Below are 25501 nucleotides of genomic sequence, written 5' to 3'. Positions count from 1 at the left end.
AAATTTCTAGCTTTTGATTTAAAATGAGAGATGTGTGACTCTTTCTTCTACTTGAACACTCAAGAGGCCATCGTAGAGTTACTCATTGTCCTGATTTCGATATTGTTGTGTCCTAGAGAATAGGGAGGCCCAAGAAGAGGGAGGGAGACAGGGGAACAGCTAGTTGGTGGAGCAGTCAAAACACATACATTTATTGGTTAAGTTTCCCATCGTATATGGGCGCAGTTTGTGGTACTCCAGAACAATTACGATAGTAACATCAAAGATCTCTGTTCACAGATCACCACAGCAGGTATAATAATAATGAAAAAGTTTGAAATATTATGAGAATTACCAAAACAGGACCCAGCCGTTAAGTGAACACGTACTATTGGAAAAATGGTGCAGATAGACTTCCTTGATGCAGGGTTGCTGCAGTCTTCAATTTGTAAAAAAAACCCACAAGATGTGCAAAATGCAATAAAGCCAGGTATACCTGTACAGTTTTAGTCTTGTTATTTGCATCCGTGATGCATTCTGAGTTAAATTTGTATGTGCTTCAAGATATGGATTCAAGATGGCTTCTTTTTTTTGGCATGAGATATCCAATTGTTCCATCACTAATTGTTGAATCAATTATCCTTTCTCTACTGAATTATTTTTGCATCTTTGTCAAACATTAATTGACAAACATCAATATATGAACAAATTTTTGGACTCTCTATTCTGTTCTATTCATCTCTATATCTGTCCTTATGCCAGTTACACACTGTCTTGATTATTGTAGCTTTATAGTAAGCCTTGAAATCAGGTAGTGTGACTCCTCCAACTTCATTCTTCTTTATCAAAATTGTTTTGTCAATTAAAGATCCTTTGTTTTTACATATAAATTTTATAGTCAGCTTGTCTATAAAAATCTAAAAAATATCCCGCAGTGATTTTAATTGGGATTGGATCTATATTCATGAGGGGTGTTGGTCTGTAGTTACCTTATAATGTCTGTGGCTAGTTTTGGTACTACAGTAATATTAGCCTCCTAAAATGAATTTGGAAGCATTTTCCCTTTTATTTTCTAAAGGAATACATTTAGGATTGTTATCATTACTTATTTTGTCTTCTTTTTTTTGTGGGAGTTTCTGTAGAATTGATATTATAACTTTTTTAAATGTTTGGAAGAATTAACCAGTGAGGCCATCTGGGCCTAGTGTTTCTTTGTGGGAAGATATTTAAATTACAAATTCAATTCCTTTAATCAGTGAAGGACTATTCCTATTTTCTATTTTTTCTTGAGTAGGGTTTGGTAGTTTGTGTATTTCAAGGAATTTTTTTCATTTCACATAAGTTATGTAATTTATTGCCATAAATTGTTAATATTATTCTATTTTTTAATATCTGCAGGTTCTATAGTGATAGCCCCTCTTTTATTGCTGATAACTGGTCATTGTACCTTGTCCTTTTTTCCCCTTTATCATTCTGGCTAGAGGCTTATCAATATTATTGAGCTTTTCAAATAACCAGCTTTTGGTTTCATTAATTTTTTTCTACTCCTGCATTTTCTATTTTATTGATTTATAATTTTATCTTTTTTTTTTTTTTGAGACGGAGTCTTGCTCTGTTGCCCAGGCTGAAGTGCAGTGGCATGATCTCGGCTCCCTGCAAGCTCCGCCTCCCAGGTTCACGCCATTCTCCTGCCTCAGCCTCCCAAGTAGCTGGGACTACAGGCACCCGCCACCATGCCCGGCTAATTTTTTGTATTTTTAGTAGAGACAGGGTTTCACCGTGTTAGCCAGGATGGTCTCGACCTCCTGACTTCATGATCCACCTGCCTTGGCCTCCCAAAGTGCTGGGATTACAGGTGTGAGCCACTGCGCCCAGCCATAATTTTATCTTTATTATTTTTCCTTCTGCTTATTTTATGCTCAGTTTGCTCTTCTTTTTATATTTATTAAGGTGGAAGTTTACATCACTGACTTGAAATCCTTCATCTTTCCTAATGTAAGCATTTAATGCTATAAATTTTTCTCTAAGCACTGCTTTAGCTGCATCCCACAAATTTATGTTGTGTTTTCATTTTTATTCAGTTGAATATATTTTATAATTTCCCTTGTGATTTTGTCTCTGACTCATGGGTTACTTAATAGTGTATTATTTAATTTCCAAATATTTGGAGGATTTTTAAAGGCATCTTTATGTTTTTTAATTCCGGTTTAAGTTCCTGGTGGTTACAGAACTTACTTTGTGTGCTTTTAATCCTTTTACATTTATTGAGATTTATTTTATGGCCCAGAATATGGTCTATCTTTGTGAATGTTTCCTGTTGTAATTAAAAAGAATATGTATTTTGCTGTAATTAGGAGAGTGTTCTATAAATATAAAGAAGATAGTTAATAGTGTTGTTCATGTCTTCTGATATGGTTTGGCTGTGTCCCCACCCAAATCTTATCTTGAATTGTAGTTCCCATAATCTCCATGTGTCATGGGAGGGACTGATGGGAAGTGATTGGATCATGGGGGCAGTTTCCCCCACGCTGCTCTCGTGATAGTGAGTGAGTTCTCATGAGATCTGATGGTTTTGTAAGCATCTGGTTTTTCCCCTGCTAGCCATTCTCTCTCCTGCCACGCTTTGAAGAGGTGCCTTCCTCCTTGATTATATACTCAGTCTTGGGTATTTCTTCATAGCAGCATGAGAACGGACTGATATATCTTCTATATCAATTTTTGTCTACTTCTAGCAATTACTCAGAGAGAAATAATTGCATTTTGCAACTACAAGTGTTGCTTTGTCAATTTCTTCTTTTAGTGTTATCAATTTTTGCTTTATTTTTCAAAGCTCTGTTATTAGGTGCACACACATTAAAGATTGTTACATTTTCTTGACGAATTAGTCTTTAGCATTATATAATCTTTATCCCTGGTAAAATTCCTTATCCTGAAGTTTACTTTTTCAGGTATTAATATAGCTATTCCCTCTTACTTATTGATATGGTTTGGCTCTGGGTCCCCATGCAAATCTCATGTTGAACTGTAATTTTTCAATGTTGGAGAGGGACCTGGTGGGAGGTGATTGGATCCTGGGGACAGATTTCCCCCTTGCTGTTCTCCTGATAGTGAGTGAGTTCTCACAAGATCTGATGGTTTAAAAGTGTGTAGCACTTCTCCCTTCTCTCTCTGTCTTCCCTGCTGCCATGTGAAGACGTGCTTGCTTCCCCTTCACCTCCCGCCATGATTGTAAGTTTCCTAAGGTTTCCCCAGCCATGCCTGTGGAACGGTGACTCAATTAAACCTCTTTTCTTTATAAATTACCCAGTCTCTGGTGGCTCTTTATAGCAGTGTGAAACTATACTAATACACTTATGATTGGTATATCTTTTTTCCATCATTTTATATGTAATTTATTGGTATCTTTATATGTGATACGTGTTTCTTGAAGACAGTATGTAGTTAGGTTTTGCTTTTATAATCCAGTCTGACAATTTTTGACTTTTAATTGGAGCATGTAGACTATGCTTAATGTAATTATTTATATGATTGGGTTTATATCTACCATCTTGCTATTTGTTTTCTCTTTATTCCATCTGTTCTTTGTTTCTTTTTCTTCTTGTCCTGTCCTATTTTGGATTGAGCAGTTTTCATAATATTCTTTTATCTCTACTATTGCCTTACTAGCCATATCTTATAATTTTCTCTTTTTTTTGATGGCATTGTAGGATTTAAATACACATATTTCACTTTCCACAGTTTACCTTTGAATAACATTACGATACTTAAAATATAGTTTAAGAACCTCACAGCCAAATACTTCCATTTCCTCTCTCCTGCCTGTTGTGCTATTTTTGTGGTACACTTCTACTTCTACATACACTATGATCCCCACAAGGCATTGTTACTGTTTTTACATTAAACAGATATTAAAACCAAGGAAATTTATTTTATATTTGACACATTTTTGCCAGTTTCAATACTCTTCATTTCTTTGTTTAAGTCCAAATTTCCAACTGGCATTATTTTTCTTCTGCCCTAAGAATTTTCTTCAATATTTATTTTAGTGCCAATCTGCTGGCAATGAATTCTCAAACTCCTTGTTCATCTGAAGAAGTTCTTATTTTGTCTTCTTCTTCTTTTTTTTTTTTTTTTTTGAGACAGGATCTTGCTGTGTCACCCAGGCTGGAGTGCAATGGCATGATCATGGCTCACTGCAATCTTGACCTCCTGAACTCAAGTGATCCTCCAGCCTTAGCCTCCTGAATAGCTGGGACTACAGGTGCATGCCACCATGCCTGACTAAGTTTTGTATATTTTGTAGAGACGGGTTTTCGCCATGTTGGCCAGGCTGGTTTTGAACCCCTGGGCTCAAGCGATCCATCCACCTCAGCCTCCCAAAGTGCTGGGATTACAGGTGTGAGCCACTGCACCCGACCTTGTCTTCGTTTTTGAAAGATATTTTCACTGGGCATGGAGTTTTAGAATGACAGATTTTTATTGAAAGATATGGCTGCCTTATCTTCTGGTTTTGATAGTTTCTGATAGGAAGTCTCTTGTAGTTTGTATCTTTTATCTTCTGTGTACAATGGCTCTTTTTTTCTGGCTGACTTCAAGATTTTATCTTCGGTTCTGCGGCAGTTTGACTAGGATGTATCTAGATGTGTTTTTCTTTGCGTTTATTCCATCGGGTTTTGCAGAGCTTCTTGGATCTGTGGTTTGTTGTCTTTTGTTAATTTTGGGAAAAAATTGGCCATTTTTTAATTTTTAATTTTCTTTTCTTTCTGTTTCTATTTATTCTTCTCTGTTCTCTCTCCTTTAGCTAGGATCCCAGTTACATATATACAGACCATTTGCACAGTTCTTGGGTAATCTGTTAATTTTTATTTTCACTCTTCTTACTCTTTATATTTCAATTTGGATAATTTATATTACACTATCATCAAGTTGAAGGATTCTTTACTTTGCTGTGTCCAGTTTGCTAATAAACCCATTGAAGGAATTCTTCATCGCTGATACCGAGTTTTTAATTTCTAACATTTCTACTTGACTAGCCTTAATAGTTTCCATTGTTCTGCTGAAATTTCCCATCTGTCTTAGAAGTTTACCTTTTACACTACACCCTTTAACATATTTATCAGAGCTAGCTTGTCTCTATATGATAGTTCCAACATTTTGGCCATCTCTAAGATCTGGTTCTGTACGTCTTAAAATCTTTGACTAACTACCAGGCATTGTGTGTAATGGAACAGTAGTAAAGTAAATGATATTTATGCCTAGAAATTGGAATATTTCTTATGTCATGGCTGTAGTATAGGCCTCAAGTCAATATAATCTGTAGTTGATTTAGGTTTAAGTTTTATTTATTTATCTGTTTATTTAGAGATGGAGTCTCACTATGTTGCCCAGGCTGATCTTGAACTCTTGGGCTCAAATGATCCTCCTGCCTTGGCCTCCCAAAGTGCTGGGATTACAGACATGAGCCACAGTGCCCAGCTGGATTTAGGTTTTGTTGTTGCTATAGTTACCTTCTGTATACTACAGGCTCCAAATTTCTCCAGTGGTGGACCGTCCCTACATTGTGTTCAGTATGAGGACTTGAGTCCCACAGGAATTTTCCCAGTGTCCCCGCTCCACGCTCAGCATTGCATGCGTGCAACACAGAGGAAACCTCTCTTCGTGTTCTAGTCCCTTCTCCAGCGGTAGACTGCTGTTACTTGTTGCTTGGTGCAAGGCTTGTGGTGGAGGCAGTGAATTCTTGATTCTCCTGCTCTAGCTTCAGCCTTAGACAGTCTTGAGCCCCAGGAGTGGGGCTTTCTTAGTGTTCCTGTTTCTCCTCCAGTTTTTGACAACCTCTGCTTCTTATTCAGTGCAGGTACTAGAGTGCAGGCAGACTTCTTCCCCTTCACCCCCATGGGAACCAAACTCTGCCTTATTGGTTGGGGGATCTTGAGTGGGAGTGAGATTCCTGTTCTTTTCCCAGTAGTAGCAGCAGCCCTCTGTTTTATATCAGTGCAAAATCCTGGACACTAATGGGTTGCCTCTTCCTTGCCAGTGTCCAGTGGCTTTTTTTTTGTTTTGTTTTCTTTTGAGACAGGGTCTCACTCTGTTGCCCAGGATGGAGTACAGTGGTGCTATCACGGCTCACTGCAGCCTCCAACTTCCCAGGCTCAGGTGATCCTCACACCTCAGCCTCCTGAGTAGCTGGGACTACAGGTGTGCACATCTGGCTATTTTTTTTTTTTTTTTTTTTTTAGAGACAGAGTTTTGCCATGTTGCCCAGGCTGGTCTCGAACCCCTAGGCTCAAGCAATTCACCTACCTCGGCCACCCAAAGTGTTGGGATTACAGGAATGAGCCAAGGCACCCAGCACTGATGGCTTTTGCTTAATGTCACTGCAGCATTGTGGTGGGAGGGTCTTCTACTCCTCTAGCAGCAGCAGTCAACATTTGCTTTATAGCAGGTCAGGGACCTGTGGGATGGGCATCTCAAAGCAAAGCCAGGGTGCAGGTGTTTATCTCTCAGCAGCAGCCAATTACCACCTTGCACTCATGCAGGGCCCAGAGCACAGATGGGCTTCTCCAGGTACTCCTGCTCCACCCTCAACCCTTGACACATCCTGCATGGCTATGTTACCATGGGGCCTGTCTCAGGCCCTGTCCCACTCCACATCATTCTCATGACCATCCAGTGGAGAACTGTAGGAAGAAACTGTCTGGGGGTAAAGGTTACCCTTGTGTCTGGGGCTCCCAGTAAACTGCCACTCTAGCTAATGCTCAGCCATTAAGATTTCATTGAGATATTAGTCATTTTCTCCTTATCTACTTTTGCGGCAACTACCTATTCCTCCATGCTCCGTCAAACATGAAACAGACCATGTGTTTCATCCATCAGAGATAATGTGTTCTGGTTACCTCCAGAAACCAGTTTGCTTGGAGACCCCAGCTCTCCAGTAGGCTAAAAAAAAAAAGATTTTGTATGTTATTTGGCTTTCCCATTGTTATGATGGGAACAATGCTCCCATCTTACTCTCTACTTTCTAGGTGGAAATCAAAATCATCTTAATATGGTTTTTACACATTAAAAAAATCTCCTGTTCAATGTTTCTATTATGTCTATATGCATTACATTCCATATTAAGTCGTGTAGCAGCATTTCATTTTCTTGTACAACTTGGTTTTCTTGAAATTAATTGCTTATTATTTTTGCATTTATAAACTTTCTGTATGACATCTCAAAAAACAATTTTTCTAGATGTTCAAACCTATTCAATAGTCTATCTACTCTCCTTTTCCTCTTCCGTTTTTTTTTTCTTGAAGACCTCCATCCCAGGGCATTCTTTTCTCCTGCTCCCTCTGGATGGGAAATGCCCTAGTCCTGCTGTTCAGCATCAACCCGGGCTTTCCCTTCACACATTTTCTGGGGAGTAGCTTTACCTCTCCCATGGTAGGATACAGGGTTTCCTGTACCCTGTGTCTTCTTTCATGATTTACTCTCTCATTTTGTTGGAGCACATCCTCCAGCAACTTCTCAAGAAAGGGTGTGTGTTTTGAAATTCTCAGTAATCCTTGGTTGACCATTCAAGAGAGGAGCACTAAAAACCTAATTGCTTGGCAGAGCTTGGTGACTGGTGAAATTTCATTGTAAGTTAGGTCTTGGCCATGACATTGAGGAACACAAAAATGGAAGTAGCTATAGGATACTATTCTTGGAATGGTTAGCTCCTCAGAGACTTTTCTCCTGCCTCGGGGCATAATCCTGGTTGCTGCAGTCTTCTGGAATCTGAATGGGGGAGGATGTGGGGAGGGGATATTGCTTAATTCCCCTTTCTGTTCTGATTATGGTGCATCCTCTCTACAGAGAGTAAACTTTGTGTGGAGCAGGATTGGGGATGGTAGGATGGTGAGGAAACTCCTGAATACTCGAGGTGGCAGGGGAGATCCGGGGACTGAGTTGGGCGTTTTAAAGACTCACAACCAACGAACTCTGTTTTTATTTATTTATTTTTTTTTTTGAGACAAGGTCTCATTCTGTTGCCCAGGCTGGAGTGCAGTGGTATGATTTTGACTCACTGCAGCCTCCATCTCTTGGGCAGGATCCACCTCACCCACCTGAGTAGCTGGGGACACAAGCGCAGGCCACCATACCCAGCTAATTTTTGTATTTTTTTTTGTAGAATCAGGATTTTGCCATGTTGCCCAGGTTGGTCTGGAACTCCTGGTCTCAAGTGATCCTCCTGCCTTGGCCTCCCAAAGAGCTGGGATCACAGGCATGAGCCGCCGTGCCTGGCCAACAATCCCTGATTTTAGCCTCTTCCTTCATCCCCACTTCAGAGGTTCCTGATCCCTCCAGTTCTCAAGTGCTTCCAAGGTTGTGAGGCTTTTCCTTGTCTCCTGCCAACACCACACCTCTCCCCACTGCAGGCACTTGGGTTCAACTTTTTTCGGTCTGCTAAACGTCTTACCAGGTGCCACCTACTTGTAGCCTCCAAAATTTAGCTGACATCTCCTATCTCTGCAGTTGTTTTCTTTCCCATTGTTCTGTCTTTGTGCCTGTTTTCTAGGTAGTAGCTTTACCTCTCCCATGGTAGGGTACAGGGTTTCCTGTACCCTGCGTCTTCTTTCATGATTTACTCTCTTGTTTTGTTGGAGCACATCCTCCAGCAGCTTCCTAAGAGGCTTTGTGCCTCTTTTCTTCCCCATTGTACTGTTTTTCATGCCTCTTTTCTTTCCCATTGGTCTGTGGCTTTGTGCCTATTTTGTTCATTCCCTCTCATTTTAGCGGGGCTTTAAGGGGCAGACATTAATTTGCTCTATTGAAGCAGAAGTTTATTAGTTCATTTTAAAATGGAGGAAAATGAGGGCAGAGAGAGAGAGGCAGATCCTACCCAAAGCCACATGATGAGTTAATGGCAGGGCTGGATGGGGTTTACATGTTGCTTTCTCCCAAACACCTTCCCCCTGGGTAGAGGCTGGGATCCTGGGGAAGCCCCCAGAAAGACTGCTTTTTGGGAGGGGGAGTGTATCAGGCAGAGCTGCTAATGGCAGCCATTACTTGGTGGTCAAGGATTCTGGAGTCTTAGAGACCTGGCTTTAGGCAGGTTTAAGTAAAGCAAGACCTTTTGCCTTTCATCCTCAGCTTCCTCATCTGTGAAATGCAGGAGTGGTGAGTCAAATAAGATGCTGCATGTCCTACTCTTGGGACATGCCAGACACCTAGAAGTTAGAGGTTGCTCTTTTATCATCATGGTGATGGCATGCACCTTTTCCAGGGCTGGAGCCAGTTCTTGGAGGAGACTCTACACAGGGCATGGATCACTGTGGTGCCCTTTTCCTGTGCCTGTGCCTTCTGACTTTGCAGAATGCAACAGCAGGTAAGGGGGCTCTGCTGGACTGGGGGCAGCCCTAGCCCAGTCCTGGGACTGTGATGCAAAAGGGGGAGGCGTCAAACCATGGGAGATTGAAAAGGGCCACTTAGGCTTCCTGGAGGCAGCAGGAGCTGCTTGTGAACTAGACTGTCAGGGTGGGATGGAAAGCCCAGAGGTTGTGGGGCCAGAGGGCAGTTGAGACACAAGCTGAGGGGGAGATGTGTCCCCACAGAGACATGGAAAGAACTCCTGAGCTACATGGAGAACATGCAGGTGTCCAGGGGCCGGAGCTTGCTTTTTTCCTCTCGGTGAGTTGGACGTGCCTCCCACCCCAAGCCTGCACCTTGAATCAGTGGGTCAGGGTTAGTCTAATGTAGACTCTTAACTGTGCATTTTTTCAGCACTTTTATTGAGCACCTACTGCATGCCTGACACTAGGCTCTGGGGATGCAGTGTGGGCATGTCACTGCCCTCATGAAGTTTATCATCGAGGAATGGGGGCCCTTAATCATAGTTGTCATGACACTAGGTGCAGAATTGTGGGTCTCCATGCATTTTCCTGGGAAGGGGCTCTAAGATTCTGGCTGGGCTCTCCAGGGTTTGTGACCCAAAGTCTGAGCAGCTCTAGGTGAGCGGCCAATGCTGAAGACTCGTCAGGGCTAAGAGTGGCTACTGGGAAGCTGTGAGGGAGCAGTCAGGGAAGGCTTCCTGGAGGAGGTGACAACAAACTGGGACCTGAACAGGAGTTAATCAAGAGGAGGGGCTAGATGGGGTAGGGAGGTAACAGTGTGCCAAGGACACTGTGTGTGCAGTGGTCTGGAGCTGGGAGTGACAGAGGTGTGGGTGGGGAGGCCCTGCCCTCCCAGGCTGTCTACAGCCCCCTCTCACCCTTACCCCACTCCGGGCTCTGGCCTCCCTGGCCATCTCTCCGGGCTGCAGTCAACTGCACCAGCTGGAGCAGATGCTACTGAACACCAGCTTCCCAGGCTACAACCTGACCTTGCAGACACCCAACATCCAGTCTCTGGCCTTCAAGCTGAGCTGCGACTTCTCTGGCCTCTCGCTGACCAGTGCCACTCTGAAGCGGGTGCCCCAGGTCAGAGGCTGCGGGTTGGGGGGTGTAGCCAGCTGCCCCGCCCTAGAAGTCCTCCAGGCGTTTAAGGTCTGGACTTTCTTTAGGCTCCACTGTCCTCCTCCCCACACCCCACAGTCCAGGCTCTGCCCTAACTGGCAGTGAGTTGCCTCCTCTGTAAAATGGGGCTGATACTGGCTGTGTGAACTGTGGAAAGGGAGGTGCTTTATGGCCCCTCCAGGGCAGAGTCTTCCTCCTGCTTTGGCTGGAGGCTGCCCCCTGGGGGAGGCGCTGTGGGAGAGGCCAGGAACCCTGGCTCCTTTTAGGACCCCGGGGTGATCAGCTGGATCCCTGGCCGGGGCTGGGGCTGGGGCTGGGTGCTGAGGTAGCTCCATCTTCAGGGGTCCAGTGGGTCAGGTAAACATCCAAAACTCAGGAACAGCATGGAGGGAAGGCCTAGGGTCTTGGGAAGTTTGGGAGGAGATGCAGCCTGAGGGGAGAAGGTTCTGTGGGCGGAAACCCCAAGGAAGGTTTCACGGGGAGTGGGAGGCAGTGAAGGTGTTGGGGTCAGGTCTACAGGTCCTGGTTGCCAGACAGCCTGTTTGTAACCCTCTGCAGGCCCGGGGTCAGCATGCCTGGGGTCAGCATGCCATGCAGTTCCCCGCCGAGCTGACCCAGGACGCCTGCAAGACCCACCCCAGGGAGCTGCGGCTCATCTGTATCTACTTCTCCAACACCCACTTTTTCAAGGTCAGTGTGATGGCGGGCCAAGGAGGGTGGGTGCCGGCCCCTTCTTGGGATCCACTGCAGGCGCCCATGTCACTGCCTGGCCTCTGGGTGACCAGCACTGAGTGAGACCAACCAGCCATCTGTGCAATCCAAGCCAGCAATTGTCCTTCTCTGGGCCTCAGTTTCCCTGACAGCTTTAGCAGAATGGTAGGAAGGTACAATTACAGTCTGCAAATGAGACCTAAGAAACCTACGATGTGCCTGTCGCTAGGCGGGAGACAGACAAGAAGGCACTTATTCCCTGCCCTCAGAGAACTCTCTGTCTTGATGCCCAGACTAAGACCTTAGAGATTTTTTTTTTTTTTTGACAGAGTCTCGCTCTGTTGCCCAGGCTGGAGTGCAGTGGTGTGATCTCGGCTCACTGCACCCTCTGCCTCCTGGGTTCAAATGATTCCCCTGCCTCAGCCTCCCTGGGATTATAGGCGTGCACCACCATGCCCAGCTAATTTTTGTATTTTTAGTAGAGACCGGGTTTAACCATGTTGGCCAGGCTGATCTTGAACTCCTGGCCTCAAGTGATCTGTCTGCCTCGGCCTCCCAAAATGCTAGGATTATAGGCGTGAGCCACTGTGCCTGGCCTGACCTTAGAGATTTAATGTCAGCACAAGGTTGATTATAGCCGTAGAGATCCAGAGTGATGGATGAGTCAGGGTGGGGTTGGGGCTCTTCCCAACGGGCAGTCCAGGGGAGCTTCTGGGGAAGGTGCCTTTCAACCTTGGCTTTGAAAGTGAGTGAGGATAGTGGTGAGGTGGAGGGCGTGAGGCTGGAATGCATTAAATGAATGGGAGGTGGAGCAGGGGGGTGGTGAGAGGACGGCTTTCCACAGGGCAGGAACAGCACATGCAAAGGCTGGGAGGCTGGGAGGCTGGGAGGCTGGGAAAGCTTTCACGCTGCACACGTGAAACTCTTGCTGCTTGTTCTCATCCAGGGAAGCGGAGCTCAGACCTTACCTAGGGCCTCCCCATTTCCCCTCCACTCAGCCCTTCTCCTGCTGCCCTTCCAGGATGAAAACAACTCATCTCTGCTCAATAACTACGTCCTGGGGGCCCAGCTGAGTCATGGGCACGTGAACAACCTCAGGGATCCGGTGAACATCAGCTTCTGGCACAACCAAAGCCTGGTACTCCTGGGGGCGCCCCTGTTTCCACTGCACCCCTGCCCCTCTGTGACTCTCCTGTTGAACACTGGTTTGACTAGACCCAAACCTGTGGAACCATCTTGGAAATCCATCACACTTTGAAAATTCCTGCTCAAGAAATAAGAGAGAGAGAAGTTTTTACTCATGTATTTGTCAGAATTCTTTCAGTTGCAAGTAAGAAAAGACCACTTCAAGCCAGCTTGAGCACAGAGGGAACTGATTGGCACACATCAATGAAATGTCTAGGGGTGGTCCACCAGCTTCAGGCACAGGTGGATCCAGGGACGGATCTGATGACCTCGTGGCTCAGTCTCTCTCCGTCTCAGCAATGGTCTCCTGCCTTGGCTGTCCATTCTGTGGCATGATGGATGCTGGAGAGCCAGACTTCCTTTCCCTCTTCCCATCAGGCTCTTCCCTGCACTCCCCACCCCAACCTGCCCCAGTGCAGATCAGGGTCTCAGGATCTTAAAGGTTCAGATGGGTCACATGTCCATCCCTGCACCTGTCACTGTGCCCAGGGGGATGGAATGTGTGGATTGGCCAGGCCTGGGTCACATGGCCCAGGGACTGGGGTGAAGGAGTGAGCTCCTAGGGGAAGTGCAGATGCTGATCCTGGAACAAAGAAAGGTCTGCTCATTGGGGGTGGGGGCAGAGTGGGGTGGCTCACAAGCCTCAGTTCCTCCGTTTCTGGTTCCTGGCATTCCTGAAAAGCCCGGAGCCTCTGCTTTCTGGCTCCATCTTCCCTTCAGCCTCACCAGGACTGCCCTGCACTCTAAATTTCACCATCATCCTTTCCTTTTCAGCTCTGGGCTTCTGCCACTGTGGTTCCCTCCACCTGGAATGCCTTTGCCCTACTCATGTTGAAATCCAACACGTCCTCTAAGGGCTCAGGGCCCCCACCTCCCCTTCTCCCTTTGGGTCAGCTCTGCCTGCCCTCCATGGTTTTCCGTGACTGCCTGTGTCATTTCCTCCACTTCTCCACCCACGTGGCTTGGCGTTAGGACTGTCTGTGGATGAGTCTCCCCCGACCAGGCATGGGTCTGAGCACATTGCTGTTCCCCACGGGGAGGAGGGGAAGGGATCAGCTGGTTATGGAGTGCCTACTATATAAAAGGCCAGAGCTGGACACTCAAGATTCCATGTTGCCCTTTTTTTTTCCACCATTGTTGTAACATGGGTATGAATGATCCTATTCTGTAGATGACTAAACTGAGGCTCAGAGCAACTTGGCATCTTGCCGGGGTCACTCTGAGAGCCCACAGTGGAGGTGGGACTGGAATCTGAGACTGTTTGAGGCCAAAGGCCAGCCAGTGCCTGGTAAGATGTTGGCAAATGTGCAGTTCAGTCACCGTTGGCCATCAGGACTCCCAGACACTAATGCGCAGCCTTTCCTCTGCACCCTATGACTGACCCCAGCATCTCCACTCAGGAAGGCTATAACCTGACCTGTGTCTTCTGGAAGGAGGGAGCCAGGAAACAGCTCTGGGGGGGCTGGAGCCCTGAGGGCTGTCGTACAGAGCAGCCCTCCCGCTTTCAGGTGCTCTGCCGCTGCAACCACCTCACCTACTTTGCTGTTCTCATGGTATGTAAGCATTCTGAGTGGGGCTCAGAGCTGCAGAGGGCCCTGTGTCTGTGGCAGAGGAGCAAGGCAAAAGCTGGTGCAAGGGACGGAAAATCCAACTTAAATGGGCTTAAGCAAAAAAAAAAAAAAAAAAAGATAAAAAACTTTATGGACTCATGTTTCTGGAAAGGCTGGGTTAGGCTTCAGGCATGGCTTGATCCAGGGGATGATCACTAAGATCACTAAGCTAGCACTCTATCTCTGTCCCTCAACTGTGCTTGCTCTGTGCTGGCTTAGCCCTCAAATAGGATCTCCTTATGAGATAATAATATAGCTGGCAGCAGTTCCAGGCTCATGCCCTGCTAGCTTTCAGGCCAGTGGAATAAAATCTTCTTTTACCCAGTTCTGCCAGCCATGTGCTCATCCCTGACCCAATCACTATAGGCAGGAGGAGGGAGGGCCTTGCTTGACCAGGCCTGGTGCCCCTTTCTGCACAAAGAGGGCAAAGTGGTGGAACCCCCCCAGGTGCATAGGGAGTGGGAGAAGAGAGGCACTCATAGAAGAAGAGGGACATGGGAGCTGTGGAGGGGGCAAAACTGACTGTATCTGCCATGGCCTTGTTCAAGCCAGGTCCATGGCTAGGCTTGTGGGGAAGGGGACTTGGAGAGGAGGCCTCAGGAGGTCCCTCTGACTGAGGCTGGGAGGGAGGGCGATACTATGCTTCTGGCCTCCAGCCCCTCTTCCCTCCTGCAGCAACTGTCCCCGGCCCTGGTCCCTGCAGAGTTGCTGGCGCCTCTTACGTACATCTCCCTCGTGGGCTGCAGCATCTCCATCGTGGCCTCGCTGATCACAGTCCTGCTGCACTTCCATTTCAGGTATTCCACTGCCGCGGTGCTGGGCCTGCCCCCCACTGTGGCACATCACCCTTCCTTGTGTCCCATTTAGTCCACTAGAACTGGGTGTGCTTCTCCAGAGGGTGGGGGCCAGGAGGCGGGAGACCAGCCTTGTGGTGTGACTGCTGTGGGATCCCTGCCCCTTCTTAGCCTCAGTTTCCCCGTCGGCATGCACCTATGCGCCCAGTGGGTAGTGCTGCCTGGGCGATGTCCCTGGGCCATGGAGGGCCATTCTCTCACCTGCAGGAAGCAGAGTGACTCCTTAACACGCATCCACATGAACCTGCATGCCTCCGTGCTGCTCCTGAACGTCGCCTTCCTGCTGAGCCCCGCATTCGCAATGTCTCCTGTGCCCGGGTCAGCATGCACGGCTCTGGCCGCTGCTCTGCACTACGCACTGCTCAGCTGCCTCACCTGGATGGCCATCGAGGGCTTCAACCTCTACCTCCTCCTCGGGCGTGTCTACAACATCTACATCCGCAGATATGTGCTCAAGCTTGGTGTGCTAGGCTGGGGTAAGCACATCATCTCTCCTCTCCTCCTCCTCAGACCTCCAGGCGGGCAGGGTATTGACCCCCTTTAGTCCTTTCTTTCCCCTTCTCCTCATCATAGTGGCCATTACATGACCACCAGCTGTGAACTCTGTCTACACCCATCTCTACTTTCTACATTACTAACTTTATCACCTCTTCCACCTCCATCATCACTATTGTCACCTCCTCCACCTCCTTCACCACGATTATCACCTCCTCCACCTTCGTTATCACCATCGCCTCCTCCACCTCCATCACCACCATCATCATCTCCTCCACCTCCGTTATCGCCATCACCTCCTCCACCTTCATCACCACCATCATCACCTCCTCCACCTCCATCACCACCATCATCACCTCCTCCACCTCCATCACCACCTCCTTCACCACCATGATCACCTCCTCCACTTCCATCACCACCTCCTCCACCTTCATCACCATCATCATGACCTCCTCCACCTCCTTCACCACCACCATCATCTCCTCCACCTCCATCACCACCTCCTCCACCTCCATCACCCCATCTCACCTCCTCCACCTCCATCATCACCTCCCTCCACCTCCATCACCACCATCACCTCCTCCACCTCCATCATCAACATCACCTCCTCCACCTCCATCATCAACATCACCTCCTCCACCTCCATCACCACCACCTCCACCTCCATCACTTCCATCACCACCTCCTCCACCTCTATCACCTCTATCGTCACCTCCTCCACCTCCATCATCACCATCACCTCCTCCATCTCCACCTCTATCATCACCATCATCACCTCCTCCACCTCCATCATCACCATCATCATCACCTCCTCCATCTCCTCCACCTCTATCATCACCATCATCACCTCCTCCACCTCTATCACCATCATCATCACCTCCTCCATCTCCTCCACCTCTATCATCACCATCATCACCTCCTCCACCTTCATCATCACCATTGTTATCTCCTCCACCTCCATCATCACCATCACCTCCTCCATCTTCTCCACCTCTATCATCACCATCATCACCTCCTCCACCTCCACTATCACCATCATCACCTCCATCTCCTCCACCTCCATCAGCACCATCATCACCTCCTCTACCTCCATTACCACCATCATTTTCTCTACCTCCTTCACCACCATCACCACCTCCTCCACCACCTTCTCCACCTCCATCGCCACCATCATCACTTCCTCCACCTTCTCTATCTCCAGCAGCACCATCAGTGGTACCTTCCTCACCGTCCCTTCTTGCTTATCTCTATTTCCTCAGCAGTTCCCCAGTTCTCCTTCCCATTTGCTCCCCACCACCACCTTCCCAGTGTGACCACTCCTCCCTCCACCACTGTTCCATTGTAGAGCTGTCACTAACGTCATCTTGGAGGAGAGCTTCCTCCAAACCACCAGGCTTATTGCTCTGAAGCTGGGGGCTCAGAACGGTCTCCTCCCAGTTGTCCCTTGACCAGTGGAATTCTGTGTCAGCAGCCCCAGGGACCGAGGGCCAGCCCTCTCCCACATCTCCTGAGCCTTTTTCCCACTCCTCAGGGGCCCCAGCCCTCCTGGTGCTGCTTTCCCTGTCTGTCAAGAGCTCGGTATATGGACCCTGCACGATCCCCGTCTTCGACAGCTGGGAAAATGGCACGGGTTTCCAGAACATGTCCATGTGAGTGCCCTCAGGGCTGCAGTGGGCTCCCTGGCTCTGGCAGAAGGGCCACATGGGCCTGGGGCTCCAAATGGAATATCCTGTAGGCAAGGCACTGGCTGTGGGGCAGAGAGGGAGCTGGGTCTTAGACAGGGGGGCTTGCAGGGGGCTCCACCACATCCCTTCCATGGATCCAGGTCTCCTGCAGAGGCAGCCTTGTGTTCTATGCTGGCGAAGTCTACGAAGCCAGCACCTGCTCGCCAACCTGCCAGGGCAGCCAGGCCTCCCACCTCCTCTGTCCTGCCCTGCCCTCCAGTGTCCAGGCCCTGAGGGTCTGGTTCAGCCTGCACTTGACTCTGTTCCCCTGCAGACCACCTTGCTGCACCTACCCAGGCTCCAACTCCTCCCGACCTGCCCTGGGCACTGCCAGGCCTCTCAAGCCCTCCTAGTCGGACAAGAGTGCTGTGGGGGCTGGGCTTGGGGGAGGCAAAGAGAGGCAGCGAGGTGGGCCTTTAGGGGCGGGGTACATGCTGCCGCTTTTTTTTTTTATAGCCCCTCCCTGCAGGCGAGGACATTAAGCTTTTTATTATTATGCAACATTTCTAACAGCCAGACATAGACTAGCCCAAGGAACCCCCGCGGGGCCATCACTCATTTGCAGTTGGCTATGGAAACTTTTTCCTTCTTGGCTGATGCAGGCTCGGGATGGGGGCTGATTCTGTGGCAGGCCTTGGGTATCAGCCGGCTTCATTTTCACAAGGGCAAGGGCCAGGTCCTGTTGCCAGCCCTATTTTACAATTAGGGCAACTGAGGAACAGGCAGCTTAAGAACTCTACCTGTGGAGCCCTAGCCAGTCAGTGGCAGAGCTGGGGCTTGGTCTCTGGCAGGCTGGTCCAGAGCCTGGCCCCCAGCCCCTGAAGCAAGGCCGGGGGACTGCGTGCTGCATAGGTGGGACTGATCCCTCTCACAGTGAGGCTTGGGTGTATCAGAGGACATGTGACTTCAATTTACATGAATTGTTCTTTGCAATCTCCATGGCAACCCAAAAGGCAAGTACATAATCATCCCTATCCTACAGATGAGGAAATAGAGGCTCTGGCCTCAGTTTACATAGTCTCTGAAGATGTATTTTCTTTTCTTTTCTTTTGAGATGGAGTTTCGCTCTTGTTGCCCAGGCTGGAGTGCAATGGTGTGATCTCGGCTCACTGCAACCTCTGCCTCCTGGGTTCAAGCGATTCTCCTGCCTCAGCCTCCTGAGTAGCTGGGATTATAGGCGCGTACCACCACACTCAGTTAATTTTTGTATTTTTAGTAGAGACAGAGTTTCAGCATGTTGGCCAGACTGGTCTCAACTTCTGACCTCAGGTGATCTGTCTGCCTTGGCCTCCCAAAGTGCTGGGATTACAGGCGTGAGCCACTATGCCCAGCCTATTTTCTTATATAATAATGTGATGAGGACAAAGGAGCTTTAGTGACACATTCACAGGATCCACTAATGCACAGATATTACAGAACACCCACCTACGAGCCAGCTTCTCCCTGGGTCTTACTTACTCTGCCCTCTCCTCTCAGAAAACAATTACTTTGGGGTTTGTGACTTTTTTTCTCTTAAATTTAAAACATCTCTTACTATGTATATACACATTCCTAAACCCAAACATCAGTTAAAAACCAAAAACAGGCCAGGCGCGGTGGCTCATGCCTGTAATCCCAGGACTTTGGGAGGCCGAGGCAGGCAGATCACGAGGTCAGGAGATCAAGATCATCCTGGCTAACACAGTGAAACCCTGTCTCTACTAAAAATACAAAAAATTAGCTGGGCGTGGTGGCGGGCGCCTATAGTCCCAGCTACTCAGGAGGCTGAGGCAGGAGAATGGCGTGAACCCAGGAGGCGGAGCTTGCAGTGAGCCGAGATCGCCACTGCACTCCAGTCTGGGTGACAGCGAGACTCCGACTCAAACAAACAAACAAATAAAAAACACATCCTGGCCAACATGGAGAAATCCCATCTCTACTAAAAATGCAAAACTTAGCAGGACATGATGGCCGGCACCTGTAATCCCAGCTACTCAGGAGGCTGAGACAGGAGAATCACTTGAACCCGGGAGGTGGAGATTGCAGTGAGCCGAGATCGCGCCATTGCACTTCAGCCTGGAGACAGAGCGAGATTCCATCTCAAAAAACAAAACAAATAAAACCCTTGAAAAATCATTCAGATGTCCACTGACGGGACGCTGGATGAATGGACTGCGGTAGAGCTGCCCCCATGGGGACATTCCCTAGTTGTGAAAGTGAGTGGTTGCCTACCACACTCATCAACTTGGAGGAATCCGAAAATAATGTCCTGGGACCCTTGTGACTGTAGGGGCAGGAGCCACAAAGTGAACCTGAGCAGGGGACTGTGACAGGGGCTCAGGCGCTGGGCCTGGGGCTTCAGGTTCCAGCTTTCCCTCTAACTGGAATGTGTTCCTGAGCTAGAGCCTGAGTTTCCTCATCTGCAGAATGAGGATGATTATGTACTTGCCTTATGGGTTGTCATGGGGATTGCAGGGGACAAGTCACATAAAGCACATCATTACTGGTGGAGGGTGTCCAGGTTCTTGGCGTCTTGAACCAAGAATTGGACAAGCCTGGGCATGGTGGCTCATGCCTGTAATCCCAGTGTGTCCGGAATTGGTGGGTTCTTGGTCTCACTGACTTCAAGAATGAAGCCGCGGACCCTCGCAATGAGTGTTACAGTTCTAAAGGCGGCGTGTCCGGAGTTTGTTTCTTCTGATGTTCAGTTGTGTTCGGAGTTTCTTCCTTCTGGTGGGTTCGTGGTCTCGCTGGCTCAGGAGTGAAGCTGCAGCCCTTCACGGTGAGTGTTACAGCTCTTAAGGCGGCACGTCTGGAGTTGTTCGTTCCTCCCGGTGGGCTCGTGGTCTCGCTGGCTTCAGGAGTGAAGCTGCAGACCTTCGCGGTGAGTGTTACAGCTCATAAAAGCAGTGTGGACCCAAAGAGTGAGCAGTAGCAAGATTTATTGCAAAAAGCGAAAGAACAAAGCTTCTACAGCATGGAAGGGGACCTGAGCGGGTTGCCACTGCTGGCTGGGGCAGCCTGCTTTTATTCTCTTATCTGGCCCCACCCATGTCCTGCTGATTGGTAGAGCCGAGTGGTCTGTTTTGACAGGGCGCTGATTGGTGCATTTACAATCCTTGAGCTAGACATAAAGGTTCTCCAAGGCCCCACCGGAGCAGCTAGATACAGAGTGTTGATTGGTGCACTCACAAACCTCGAGCTAGACACAGGGTGCTGATTGGTGTGTTTACAAACCTTGAGCTAGACATGAAGGTTCTCGAAGGCCCCACCAGAGCAGCTAGATACAGAGTGTCGATTGGTGCATTCACAGAACCTGAGTTAGACACAGGGTGCTGATTGGTGTATTTACAATCCCTGAGCTAGATGTAAAGGTTCTCCACATCTCCACCAGACTCAGGAGCCCAGCTGGCTTCACTCAGTAGATCCTGCACCGGGGCTGCAGGTGGAGCTGCCTGCCAGTTGCGCTCGCACTTCTCAGCCCTTGGGTGGTCGATGGGACTGGGCGCCCTGGAGCAGGGGGTGGCGCTCGTCTGGGAGGCTCGGGCCGCACAGGAACCCATGGAGGGGGTGGGAGGCTCAAGCATGGCGGGCTGCAGGTCTGAGGCCTGCCCCGTGGGAAGGCAGCTAAGGCCTGGTGAGAAATCGAGTGCAGCACCAGTGGGCTGGCACTGCTGGGGGACCCAGTACACCCTCCACAGCTGCTGGCCCGGGTGCTAAGTCCCTCATTGCCTGGGGCCGGCAGGGCCGGCCGGCTGCTCCGAGTGCAGGGCCAGCCAAGCCCACGCCCACCCGGAACTCCAGCTGGCTGGCAAGCACCACGTGTAGCCCCGGTTCCCGATCGCGCCTCTCCCGCCACACCTCCCTGCAAGCTGAGGGAGCTGGCTCCCACCTTGGTCAGCCCAGAAAGGGGCTCCCACAGTGCAGCAGTGGGCTGAAGGGCTCCTCAAGTGCCACCAAAGTGGGAGCCCAGGCAGAGGAGGTGCCGAGAGCAAGCGAGGGCTGTGAGGACTGCCAGCATGCTGTCACCTCTCACCAGCACTTTGGAAGGCCGAGGCAGGTGGATCAACTGAGGTCAGGAGTTCGAGATCAGCCTGGACAACATGGTGAAACCCTGTCTTTACTAAAAATACACAAAAATTAGCTGGGCGTGGTGTCAGGTGTCTGTAGTCCCAGCTACTCAGGAGGCTGAGAGAGAGTTGCTTGAACCTGGGAGGCGGAGGTTGCAGTGAGCCAAGATCACGCCACTGCACTCCAGCCTGGCGACAGAGACTCCCTCTCAAATAAAAAAAAAAAAAAGGACAAAGTGAGGAACGAATTAAGCAACAAAAGCAGAGATTAATTGAAAATGAAAGTAAGCGCTACAGTATGGGAGTGGGCCAGAGCATAGGGCCTCAAGAGCCCTGTTACAGAATTTGTGGAGGTTTAAATATGCTCTAGAGGTTTCCATTGGTTACTTGGTGTACACCCTCTGTAAATGAGTAGGATGAAGTAAAGTTACAAAGTCATTTGGCATACGCCCTATGTAAATGGAGAGGATATTTTCTGTCATAGCTGAAGTGTTTCCATCTGATTTATTTTTATTTATTTTGAGATGGAATCTCACTCTGTCGCCCAGGCTAGAGTGCAGTGGTGTGATCTCGGCTCACTGCAACCTCTGCCTCTCGGGTTCAAGTGATTCTCCTGCCTCAGCCTCCCGAGTAGCTGGGCTTACAGGCACCTGCCACCACGCCCGGCTAATTTTTGTATTTTTAGTACAGATGGGGTTTCACCATGTTGGCCAGGATGGTCTCCAACTCCTGACCTCAAGTGATTCGCCCACCTTGGCCTCCCAAAGTGCTGGGATTACAGGCATGAGCCACCGCGCCTGGCCTCCATTTGATTTAGTTCTAGGAAGTCCTTACGTTCCCTGTCTCTAAACTCTATTTTCCTGCCTCAGCATGACATTGTGTCTGACTAAAAGGTGGCATCTGTCTTGAAGGTGTCTTGGGGAGGCAAAGGACAGAGGCCTCCGGGAGGGCCCGGGACTGGGGCTGGCTTCGGTTAGTTCTCCATGGCTCTGTGCTCAGCCCTCAGTGGGCTCTCCTGCTGCTCTGTGTGCTCTCAGGTTGACACTTGGAGGGTCCCTGTCCACCAAGCCATGGGTTGGCAGCCCGCCCACTGTCCAGCACAGGCCATGGTGGCCCCGTCTAGGTGCGGAGTGGCTCCTGGGGAGGGGCGTCCCACTGCAGAGATGATGATGAGGCGGTGACAACCATGTAGTGGGGTGGAGGGGAAGTTTCCAGGAAAGAGGGCTCCGGGCCAAGGATCCAATAGAAGATGGGGCACGCTGGCCTTGGGCTGGCCATGGAAGCAGAGAGGAGTGAGATGTGGAAAGGAGAGAGGAAGAATTTTCAGGGGGGTGAAGACACGGGGACGTGAGAGAAACCACTGTGGCTGGAAAGGTGGGCATGAGGGAGCTTCAGATCGTTGACCAAGGCGGCAGATGCGTCCTCTGATGGTGGCCTGGCTGCAAAGCCAGGTGAGGGGTTTCACCGTGTGTTCAGTCAGGCAAGAAACAATAGGGCCTGAGCCAGGAGACCGAGTGGGGCTTCAGGGAGTGATGCTGTCCTCCCCGTGGGCCTGGGAGCCACCGTGAGCCTGACACGTCACCCTCCCCTGCAGATGCTGGGTGCGGAGCCCCGTGGTGCACGGTGTCCTGGTCATGGGCTACGGCGGCCTCACGTCCCTCTTCAACCTGGTGGTGCTGGCCTGGGCGCTGTGGACCCTGCGCAGGCTGCGGGCGCGGGTGGACGCACCGAGTGCCAGGGCCTGCCATGACACTGTCACTGTGCTGGGCCTCACCGTGCTGCTGGGAACCACCTGGGCCTTGGCCTTCTTTTCTTTTGGCGTCTTCCTGCTACCCCAGCTGTTCCTCTTCACCATCTTAAACTCGCTTTACGGTAGGGCTGGAGGGCGGCCTGGAGGAAGCCACCCGGCAGGGGGTGTATGGCTGGTGGGATGTTCACTGCCAAAGGGGTTCAGGTGAAGGGGGCGAGTGGGGGACTGATGTCCAGCCCACAGCTCCACCAGCTAAGCTGGTGGGGGTTACATCTGCATGAAGGTACCCTATGGACTGGCCACAGCAGCTCTTCCAGCTCTGAGGCTCTGCCCCTTCTGGCCTCCTACAGTAAGAGATTCTGGGAGTTGCTCACGGGCCCCAGGGAGGCCAGCTCGCTGCAGCCAAGGAGACCCTGGCCTCTGGGGAAGCCCACACTGCCCCGTGGAACTCCCACCTACCAGCCTTTCTCTTGCAGGTTTCTTCCTTTTCCTGTGGTTCTGCTCCCAGCGGTGCCGCTCAGAAGCAGAGGCCAAGGCACAGATAGAGGCCTTCAGCTCCTCCCAGACAACGCCGTAGTCTGGGCCTCCTGGCCTGGAACCGTCAGCCTCTCCAGCTGCCAGTAGCCTGAGGCTACGGCTCCCGCTAGAGAGGGTGGCAGGCCTGCTACTGGACCCCAGAGGCCACTGTGACCGCCAAGGGGCCTTTTCCACTTCCACGGCCTCTCCAGGCACTGAGGGGAAGGCATTGCTCTACCTCTCCCTGATATTTTGCTCCAGGGCAGATCCAACCTTACCTGGGGCAGCAAACTTTGTCCTGGTACCTGGGCCCAGCTCGCCAGGGATGTGGGCAGAGCACCAGCCTGGGCATCAGGAGGCCGAGTTTCAAGGACTGTCTCTGAGTCTGTCTGTATGACCTTGGGCCTGCCACTTCTCACAGACCCTAGGTGTCCACAGCTGTGACATGGGGGCAAGCGGCTTTGTTCCAGCCTAACCCAGGAGCTTAGTAAAAATTGCCTAAGACCAGGGGGAAGAGTGTCAGCATGGGGTGGGAATTCCCGCGGCCTCCACCTGCTTGCTAGGGGCAGGATCTCATCCAGGCTGCCCTGGAAGCACCTGCTTGGCCCTGCCATCTTCCTCCTGGGGAGGGCCAGATGGCTCCGGGCTTGGGGCTGGTGGGACCTACCCAGGCTCTGAGACTTTACTGGCCTATGCCTGAGGGCTCTTTTCCTTTAACTCCCTAAATTATGATGACTCCAAGTCCAAGCCCACCCTTCCCAAAGATTGGGAGGTTCAGCCCTTCCCAGAGGCTCCTGCAGTGCTCCCAAGACTTCCATAGACCATTTGGACCGGTAGCCCATCCCACAGTTTTCTTGGGGGCAGAGGAAAACACTTCTTTCTCTTCCAGCTGAATCAGCTGGACCCCAGTGACCTGGCTATTTGGTGATTGGGCAGGATTGAATTTGCCCAGGTAGCCGTGAGAGTGTGGGTTTTAAATTTGAAGCTCAGGCCATAGTTGCAGAGAATCACCCTTACCCCAGACCTTCATGAGACAGTGCTCATGAAGCCAGTGCGTTTCCCAGGACGAACACTAGGGGGCATCGTTGGTCCACACTCAGAGGCCCTTGGCGCCAAGACTGCATCCAGAATCGCTCAAACACCTGTTTGCAGACCCCATGCACCAGCTGGAGGGGCCGTAACTGCAGGACTGCGCCTACTGAGTGACCCACTTCCTCCAGGAGGAAAGGCAAGACACGTTTACACGGCCATTTGTCTCTTTTCCCAATGCGGCGGTGCGCTGTCGCTCTTGGGGGCTGCACCCCAGACAGAGCTGGCACCAGAGCAGGGCTGGGGTAGGTGCTCAGGGCCCTGCCCCAGGCCATTGGGCAGTTTTGATGACCTCGAAGGTCACAGGCAGAAAATGGGAGCAGGATTTCCCCTGGGGGAAAGTTCTTCTGGAACATCTTCTGCTCTTCTGTACATTTCTAGACGCAAATAACTCCTTCACCAGGCAGTGAGTGGCGCAGGCTCTGGAGCCAGGCTGCCTGGGCTCCAATGCCAGCTCTGCCACTTGTTAGCTGTGAGACTGTGGACAATCCACTCAGCCTCGGTGTGCCTCAGTTTTCCTATTTGTAAAATAGAGGCCATAGTGGTACCTATTTTGAAGACTAAGTAAAAGAATTCAAATAAAGAGACTTGGCACAGAGTAAGTGCTCAGTAAACGGTTACTGGTATTATCATTAGCATTTTTGCTATTATTATTAACAGTGTTAACTGAGTTTCAGAGGCCAGCCTGTCTAAGCCCCAGGCTCAGCTCTGCTCAACCTTGCAGGCACAACCCCTTCTTAGGCACATCTCACCATGCCTCAGTTTCTTTCCCCAGAGGGGCCTCTACTCCCACCTCGCTGACTTTCTGCTGTTCTAGAATAGTCCCCACACAGTGCAGCCTCCAGGCCATGCCATGTGTCCCCCTACCTCCCAGTTCCCCAATCTTCCGGTCTATAGAAATTCATGGTGGTCATTTATCACATCTTCTACAAAATTGCCCTAGCGGTGCATAGAGAAGGCTTCTTTCCCACACTAACTCCAGGCAGAATCTCCCCACCCCCACCACCATCTGGGTGATGTGAGCACCCATCCAAGCTCCCATGGTTAAGCCCAGGCCCTCC

At 50.0% G+C, this 25501-nt stretch overlaps 1 protein-coding gene across 1 annotated transcript in view; it reads left to right on the top strand.

The window, feature by feature from the left end:
- The window catches only part of ADGRG5 (adhesion G protein-coupled receptor G5), a 35827-nt gene extending 10772 nt beyond the window's left edge, over positions 1–25055 (top strand). Inside the window, exons 2-12 of the mRNA XM_012504881.2 lie at positions 9230–9331; positions 9558–9633; positions 10265–10421; positions 11016–11147; positions 12190–12306; positions 13754–13906; positions 14639–14760; positions 15025–15293; positions 16844–16961; positions 22680–22957; positions 23312–25055. Of these exons, the coding sequence (XP_012360335.2) occupies positions 9268–9331; positions 9558–9633; positions 10265–10421; positions 11016–11147; positions 12190–12306; positions 13754–13906; positions 14639–14760; positions 15025–15293; positions 16844–16961; positions 22680–22957; positions 23312–23412 (1587 nt within the window). The 5' untranslated portion in view covers positions 9230–9267 and the 3' untranslated portion in view covers positions 23413–25055. The remainder of the gene's footprint in view (positions 1–9229; positions 9332–9557; positions 9634–10264; positions 10422–11015; positions 11148–12189; positions 12307–13753; positions 13907–14638; positions 14761–15024; positions 15294–16843; positions 16962–22679; positions 22958–23311) is intronic.
- The last annotated feature ends 446 nt before the right edge of the window (positions 25056–25501 follow it).

Source organism: Nomascus leucogenys, chromosome 2 (genome assembly GCF_006542625.1).
Source record: "Nomascus leucogenys isolate Asia chromosome 2, Asia_NLE_v1, whole genome shotgun sequence".
Classification (NCBI taxonomy): domain Eukaryota; kingdom Metazoa; phylum Chordata; class Mammalia; order Primates; family Hylobatidae; genus Nomascus; species Nomascus leucogenys.
The sequence above is the reverse complement of the archived record's forward strand: the minus strand, read 5'-3'. Positions and strand labels throughout refer to the sequence as shown.